The sequence below is a fragment of the Aythya marila genome (genome assembly GCF_965140915.1).
Source record: "Aythya marila genome assembly, chromosome: 6".
Taxonomy (NCBI): Eukaryota; Metazoa; Chordata; class Aves; order Anseriformes; family Anatidae; genus Aythya; species Aythya marila.
The window spans coordinates 31,595,406-31,603,880 of record NC_139047.1 but is presented as its reverse complement, the minus strand read 5'-3'; the positions used below and the strand labels follow the sequence as shown (position 1 = coordinate 31,603,880).

The 8,475-nt window shown below is 52.9% G+C and overlaps 1 protein-coding gene across 1 annotated transcript; it reads left to right on the top strand.

Annotated features, from left to right (window-relative positions):
* Window positions 1-7,055: 7,055 nt before the first annotated feature.
* Window positions 7,056-8,231, top strand: C1QL2 (complement C1q like 2; the record flags this gene model as incomplete). The annotated part of the gene is made up of 2 exons (XM_082763053.1): window positions 7,056-7,808; window positions 8,052-8,231. The coding sequence occupies exons 1-2, from the start codon at window positions 7,158-7,160 to the stop codon at window positions 8,229-8,231; spliced, it is 831 nt and encodes a 276-aa protein (XP_082619179.1). The 5' UTR covers window positions 7,056-7,157.
* Window positions 8,232-8,475: the final 244 nt, after the last annotated feature.

Here is an 8,475-nt window from a genome sequence, read left to right as displayed (position 1 = left end):
CTTTGCCTACGGTGAGCATTCACAAGTGTCAGCAGGCCTCAGGCCTACCACATAGGGTGGACACTTCTGGCTTGGAGAACTACATTAACTCACACCAGGCTTTTCTTCCACACTACGTAAGGCATGGAGAAAGGCTTGCAACCCTGCTGTCTCCTTGGAGGAAGGTGACCAGCCGCTCCTTCTGTCATCACCTCTCCTTCTTCCTTGCCCCTGTGGTCTGCAATTGGCTCCACTCGCCTAGAGAGAGATGGCTGGAGGTGAGCACTTCGGGAGGGCTCTCCTCCTCCTTCCACCTGTTTCTCATTCCTTGACTCACTGGCTTTGAGCTGTAAGCAGTGACGTGACAGCTGAGTCATGGACACACCACCTGGATGCTGTCAGCATCAATCTCTCTTATAAGGATCATAGAAGAGCAAAACAGAAAGAACTGTGAGGGTTTTGCATTTGTCTTCCTGCCAGCGGGGACCGAGCCCTGCAGTGCGGTCTCTGGCTTTGCCCAAACTCACCCTCAAAATCCCAAGCACTGGAGTTTCCACTGTTCTCCCCCAGGAACTGCTCTGCAACTTGATAAAAATCATTGCCAAGGAGATTTCTGCCTTTCCATGGCTATTATTTAGCCTAAGTTTGGCTTAAGTGAACAAAAAAACTTCTTATTAATATCCACACTATCGATTTTTATTTTTTTCCTTGCAAAGGAATTTAGCCAAGCTGCAAAACTGGAGCTCAAATGTTTTATTTGTGTTTCATTTAACAATTTTAAAAGTCTCCCTTCTGCATGCATTGTTGTGCAGAGCAGATGAAAAAAAGATGCAGTCCTATGCCCTGGAGAGCTTACACTTTTGATTTACGCAACATACAGTGACTGAGAATGACAAGTAACGAGACGGCAGGACACAAGTCATACGAGAAAGGTCAGAATGTTTCTAAATAAAGCCCATTGTCATGCTTTTAATTTGGGTTTATATTGGATCAGCCATCAGAGATGGCTGTGTATGTCGGGACAGTTTTATCATGTTTTAATCAAACTTTTTTTTTTTTTTTTTTTTTTTTTTTTAATCTCACAAAGTCTTCTTGGCTACTTCAGTTTCCATTTTTACAGAAACCTGTGTTTTTCTATTACAGTTAATCTTTCTATTGGGTTAACCAGGCTTTTTCAAAAATAATTGTCACCATTAGTCTGGTTATTAATTCCCCGAGCATCCCAGAGGTACGTGTGCTTGTCGGCTGATCCACGTGGCTGCACCAGGACTGACTTCCCTGACCTTTGGCTCTGTCTCTCTGTCTCCTCTCCAGCAGCACCCCAAGGTACATGTATTGCAGGAGCAGCAGCCGAGCCTCTTCACCTGGGGCTGCTTGTCCTGAGGTATGAAGCATCTTGTCTCTGCACAAACCTTGCAGCTGCCTCTGCTCAGTGGACCGACTCCTTTTCACAGGGCTTTTCACCAAAGCAAGCATCACAGAACTGGACCGTCAGCCTCACCTCTTCCATACATCTTCCTCAGACTTTTACTCCCTGCTCTGTGTTTCTTACAACTGACAGAGGCATAACACAAATCCTGACATCCTTAGGTTTGGTTCTGCAATCCTGCGTCTTCCTCTTCATGCTACGTGATTAACAGCAGAAAACATTTAATTGGAGGGATGTATGGTAAAAGTTTTTCGTGGTAGCAGAATGTTATGCCACAGATGTCCATTCAGCACCATCTGTCACACCTGTGGATTTGGCCATTATTTCTTACTAATTTTATTCTTGTCTTTGTCTTGAGGGGACAAATTCTCTCTGGTACCTGACCGCAGGTTTAGTGAAGTCCCAGAGGGAAGTCAAAATACACTTCAGAAGTGTTTATAATGGATGTCTTTCATCCTGGTTAAACCAGCTGCCCATGCACATCAACTCCCTGCAGCAATATCTCCCTTCACAGAATAGAAATAATTAGCCTAATGGTTGGATGTGGAAATTTTGCTAAATTAAGACAAGGGATATGCATAACTGGACTGATTTTAGCTCTTCTGACCTTCTAGCCTCCCCCTTCCCTCTTCTGAAGTCATGAAGGCTTGAGAGCTGAGTCCTGCCAGGCATGTTGAAGGGCTCAGAAGAGAAATGGGTGATTTTCAACAGGAGAAATGGATGATTTTCAGCAGGAGACTCTGCCAAGGGTTTGGTTTTATAGGCACAGGTATTACTGAAGAGCTTGGCCAAATGCACATGGGCTATGTTCAGAAGACACGGGGAGGATCTATTAGACCTCCAAGTTCCCTGATATGGTTGGATGTACTGGTTACCCTTATGTTTACCATAACCATGCTTTCATCATTTGTAGTTTGTATGGAGGGCCTCAGCTCAAAGATAAAAACAGTTGCTTTGCTGTGTAGACAGTGCAGAGTTACCCCAGCAGTCACACTGGAAAAGCATTAGTTATCCAAAGACACAAACCGAACAAGAAAAATCTGGGGCCAACCTGTTTCTCCTCAAGCAGTCTGTAAACACACTGAGAATCAGAGGACTTGGGGAGGAAAGATAAATTTGCTCTCACTGTGGCCCACGTTTCTAGCCTTCAGCTGCTTAAGAGCAAGCAAATTTGGCCTCTTGCTCTATTTTAATTTACTGTCTTTAAGTGAGACTTCATTCAAACCTGGCAGTTTGGCAGGTGATGTTGCTCAGACCCTGTCTTTTGTTAAAGACAGCTTTGTTTCTCTCCAAAACCACCGTAGCTCAGCTGAGGACGTGCTCTGGGGATGGAGACAACAGACAGCCTGGAGCTCCACTGATATTTCCTCTACCAGCCCTGGCTGCCAGGGCTGAGGATCAGCTGCTGTTCCCTTCCTGATTCTTGGGGACATGAACAACCACATGCATTGGTGTAGGGACCAGGCATCTTCAGCATCAGCTTCAGTCCTGTGAGATCTCCATCCTCCCACACTGTATAGATAAACTCTCATGAATTAACTTCAAGGTGTGATTCTGCTCTGGGAGAAGGCAACAGCAAAGCCCCTCTGGCTTTAAAGTGGGGAGGAAGGTTCAGCCCCTCTAATTGCTCTTTTCCAGAAAATATCAGTTGAGTTCTCCTGAGTTTGATGAGCAGCTGCTGTTTTGGGGATGTGAAGACATTTGTCTTCCACCGATTCTCTCCATGCCTGTTGGTATTTCTCCAAGCAGTGCCCTGAAGGCAGTTCTGTGTTTTTGTACTGCTTTATTGTAAGCAGCTAAACATATTTACCTAAGCACCCCGTTGCAAAGAGACAATCAGCAGATTTTGTCTTTCATGTACAGCAAGTGGATACTGTAAAATGCAAGTAGCAGCCGTTCACAGTGATCAATAAACACAGTAAAGCCTATCTGATGGCAGTGTTTGTTTTGTGTGTACAAAAACTTCTCCTGCACAATCTGCTACTGATGTCATGTCAGTATAGGGCACCCTATTCTGGCTGCAGGGCCCTGATATTATGGCAGCACAAGCCTCTGTGGGGTATCCCAACCCTGCCTTCCAGACAGCAAGATGAGAACCAGCTCCTGTCCTTCTTCAATGTAATAAAATATCTCCTCTGCTCTCCAAGACCCTACACATTTCTGAACTTTTCCCTCCGTAAAGTCAAAGTAGCCAGTACCTTCATATTTTATATTTTGTGAATGGAAATCATATTATATGCACCGTGACCATTAACAGATTCAAAGCTGCTTTTAGCAAGAAACGTGAACTTTTTAGGATAAGGAGTGTATATATTATGTTTTACTGGCTGTTGAATACATGAAGTTGCAGAGAGTTAATTCTGGCAACAAGAATTGTTTGTGAGTCTCGTGATGTGAGAAAGGCAATAAATGAAACACTTGAGGGGAGCAGAGGGCAATGTTATCCAAAACTTTCATCAATCATGGCAAAAGAAAGCAAAGCAAAGCTGGTCACTGGGATGAGGGTATTGATCCAAGCTCTGTGTCTTTTCTCACAGCGTTCTTGATTTCAGCTTGTTGAAAATATTTTATGATGGTTCGGGAAGTCCCTAAGACATGACTTGCTGGAGGTTGAGAGAAAATACAAGGGAAGTATCACCATGGACTTGACATAAATGTATGACGTAGATTTGGAATTTTTGCTAAATAACAAACCTGACCTGTTACAGCTCTTCTTATATTTCCAAGCTAAGGGCCAAGTCCCAAAAGAAACCTAAAAAGGGGATTAAAGCAGAATTTAGGCACTGAAATCCAAACTGGAAAAAAAATGTTCCTCATTGGGTTCCACCTCAGAAAGGGGGACTGGGCACACCAGAGCCAGTTGGAGCTCTGGTGCGAAGTGTCTGCATTCTTGACAGTATAAATTTAGGAACCGTGCCCAAACTTTTCAACAGTTCTGTTTCTGTCCAGTCCTAAATACACTCCAGTGTGGGATCAGTGGGTTTGCCTTGGCACTGGACTGGTGACATGGGGCACAGGATGCATTACATCCCTCAGCCCCTTGCTCCAGGTCTCCAGAAATCCAGACCCTTGTGGAGAGGATGCAGCGTACCTGGCAGTCACACTGGGTTTGCCTTAGAGCAATCCGGTGGAGGGATTAACTAGGGGATCAGCCCCTCTCACTGCATTACAGAGCAGTAATTAAATTATTCCCAAACAAAACCGCTGGAATCTGGCACCTAAACCTCACTGCTGATATCTCCGTAATCTCTGCCTGCTTGTTCAAGTGCTTAACTGTCCTTCCTAAGAAGTGTGCCAGTTTTGTCCTGCTGGAAGTTAGACCACGTTTCTCCTCCTGTCCCTATTGATCCACAAGGACAGCAGACCCCCGTCCTACAAATTATTCTGGTTTTGCAGAAGGGGCCAGTGAGCCTCTGTCAGAATAACGTTCCCAGCACCCGGCACCTCATTATAAAAGTGAGTTAATGCAAATAGGGAAGTGGCACCAGAGCCCAAATGATGCAGGAACTTAATTATTCAGAAAAGGGTTAGGAAACCTACGGTGTGGCTGCTGCCTTCGGAAAATAGGAGATTAAAAAGAGACGTTGGTGAGGTTTGCAGAGCTCTGGGGGAACAGGGAGGATTCACGTACACGGGAAGAGCCAAGCTAGTGGCAAATTCCAGAACAAAAGGGAAATTAACAGAAGCTAAAGTGGGGATGATCAACAAAGCGGTGTAATTTATTTGTGAATGTGTTTGTGTTTAATGCAGTTAATATATGGAAAAATTATACCAGGGCTGTAACAGAAATCATTTTACAAGGCTTTAGACAAGTGTGGGGGCTTATAATAACACCGTGGGATGCAACTGTTAATTCAGAGGGAAAAGGACTTACATCTTAGTCACAATCTTGCCTCTTAAAACACTTAGCTGCATTGTGCTAAGTAATAGGCATCGTTACTCTAAAATGACTGTCGATACAATACTCAGGGAAAGGTTTTCATTTACGAGATTAATTTCCCTTCCAGATTTACATACTTAGACGTGAAAAAACTCAGAAAGACCAGGAGGGCCGGGGCTGGATCCTGCCCTCAGCAGCAGCAGCAGCGTGATGCCCGAGGAACGCCAGGGAGGCACGCAGGATGCTCACATCGGAATAACCGAGATGAGGTCTGGTCCTCAAGCGCATGCACGCCAGACGGAAAAGCCTTGCTGTCCCCTCCTTAAATTTCAAGGAGAGCTAACAAAGAGTCCTGAAGCCCTTTTAGGGCTTTTTTTTTTTTTTTTTTTTCCTGCCGCTTTCGGAACAAACGCGTGTCACCATTTGCATACGATGCCTCCGGGCCATCAGCTTCAACGAGCCTGGGATCAGGCTGGGCGGCTCGCTTCTCGACCTGCAGGTTTTGTCTTTTTTAAGACAAACCACAGCACCTGCTGCTGCGGGGAGCCCCCTCAAAGTGCTCCGAGGTAGGGGGACTCGCCAGAGCCTTTCCCCGGGACATCTCGGCAGGGGCTGCGCTCCCACCCCGGGAAAGGTGCTCAGCCTTCCCCTAGGAACTGGGGCAAGGTCCCCATTTATTCCCCATTTATTCCCCGCAGGGCAGAGCCCTGGAGGCACTTAGCGAGGCGAAAAGCTCCCGCCGCGTTAGCACCGTTTAGCCAGAAAAAAAAAAAATAAAAAAATCAAAGGCAATTAATTACAATTCCTGGGTTGGGATAAAACCAAACCGAAAAAGCAAACACCGCTTGATTGGGACGCAAACACGCGCAGGGAAACCTACAAAACACCGTGCCGTAACCCAGCCCAAACTCTGCGAAAGGCATTTCTTCACCGTGCCCCCTCCCCATCGGCAGCTGGGGAGCCGAGGAGGCCGGAACGGGCGTGCGGGGACACCGGGGAGCTCTGCTGCGGGATGCTCGGCCCCTCGGCTCGGCACGGCTGAGGCTGGACGGGAGGAGGCAGAGGAAGCCGAGGGGAGGATGGCAACGAGGGTAAGAGGATGGCAAAGCCGCTGCCTGCGCTGCCCCGACGGGACGGGGCGGGACGGGACGGGACGGGACGGGACGGACAGGAGGGGACGGGATGGGACGGGACGGGACAGGAGGGGATGGGATGGGATGGGATGGGATGGAATTGGATGGGATGGGATGGGACGGGACAGGAGGGGATGTGGGGGGTCCCCCACACCGTTGCCAGCCGTCGGGGGCCGGCGAAGCCCCGCCGCCGCTCCCCGCCCCTCCGCCCGCCCCGCCACGGGGGGGCCGCGCCGCCGCCGGTGCCCGGGGCATCTCTCCGCACACGGGCCGGCCCCGGCTGGCGAAGCGGCTCCCCGCAAACGTCTCAGCCCCGTTCCCGAGCCCTCCCCCGAGCCCCCGGCCCCGCAGGTGGGTCCGGCCGCCCCGCCTCGCCCCGCTCCCCCCACGTCGGGGCGGCGCCGAGGGGCGGGCGAAGGGGGCAGCACCGGGCGGCCGCTCCGTGCCGCTCCGTGCCGCCCCCCCAGCTCCGTGCCAGCCCCGCCGGGAGCCCGGGGGGCTCGGCAGCATGGAGGGGCGAGCGGGCTGAGGGGGGCCCCGACGGGGAGGAGGCGGCGGCGGCGGCGGCGGGGGGGGGCTCACCGCCTTTCTTTTTTTTTTGCCGTCCCCCCCGCAGGGAGCGGCCGGCCCCCGCGCCACCATTACCTCTCCCGGCAAGGAGGACCTGCTGTCTCTCGCCGCCCGGCTCTGGCAGCGGAGGAGGCGGCTGCTGGCCGCCGCCGGGCTCGCCCTGGCCATGGCAGTCGCCCTGCTGGTCGCCGTGCCCCTGCTGCTGCTGCAGGCGCCCGCCGAGAGCGGCGCCCACTACGAGATGATGGGCACCTGCCGCATGATCTGCGACCCCTACAGCGCCGCCCGGCCGCCCGGCCCCGGCAGCACGGCCGCCGTGGAGGCTCTGCAGGACCCGGGGGCCAACCCCCCGCCGCCGCCCTTCGTCCACCAGGGCCCCAAAGGGGAGCCGGGCCGGCCGGGCAAGCCGGGCCCGCGGGGTCCCCCCGGGGAACAGGGACCCCCGGGTCCCCGGGGGCCTCCGGGGGAGCGGGGCGAGGCGGGGAAGCCGGGGCTGCCCGGGCTGCCGCTGCCCGGGGCGGGGGGCGGCGGGGGCAGCGGCGGCGGGGCGGCGGCGGGGGGCGGCGAGGCGGCGGGGGGGCTGAGCGCCGCCTTCAGCGGGCCCCGCATCGCCTTCTACGTGGGGCTCAAGAGCCCCCACGAAGGCTACGAGGTGCTCAAGTTCGACGACGTGGTCACCAACCTGGGCAACCACTACGAGCCGGCCAGCGGCAAGTTCACCTGCCAGGTGCGCGGCATCTATTTCTTCACCTACCACATCCTCATGCGCGGCGGCGACGGCACCAGCATGTGGGCCGACCTCTGCAAGAACGGGCAGGTGGGTGCCGAGACCCCCCCTCTCACCCCCCGAGACCCCTCCGCCAGCCCCGAGGTGCCCCGGCCCCGCCGCATCCCCGGCATCCGTGCGGGGATGGAGCCCCCGACGGCGCACCGACGGCAGCGGCTCCGCTCGGAGCCCCGGCGAAACCCCGTTCCCTTTGGGGCCTGGGGAAGGGGAGAGGGGTGCGTGGGGGCGTGCGGGGGCCCGAGGGGGCTGATGCGGCCGTGGCTGTGTTGGCAGGTGCGGGCCAGTGCCATCGCCCAGGACGCCGACCAGAACTACGACTACGCCAGCAACAGCGTGGTGCTGCACCTGGACTCCGGCGACGAGGTGTACGTCAAGCTGGACGGAGGCAAAGCGCACGGAGGCAACAACAATAAGTACAGCACTTTCTCTGGCTTTCTTTTATACCCCGATTAAAACACAGCGAGCGACACGACCCTGCTGACCCCGCCAGTGATGCGTGTGGGGCTGGCTGGTGTCTCCGTACCCCGTCGTGCCGCAGTTCCCGCTGGTGTCCGCTGTCTCCACAGGTCACTTTGGCTTTGTTACCACTTCGTACGTTTTTTTTTTCCTCTTTTTTTTTTCTTTTCCCGTGGAAACGAAATGCGAGTGAAACAAAGCGATCCCCTGCTCTGAGCCCTCCTGTCCCTTTGTCAGCCTC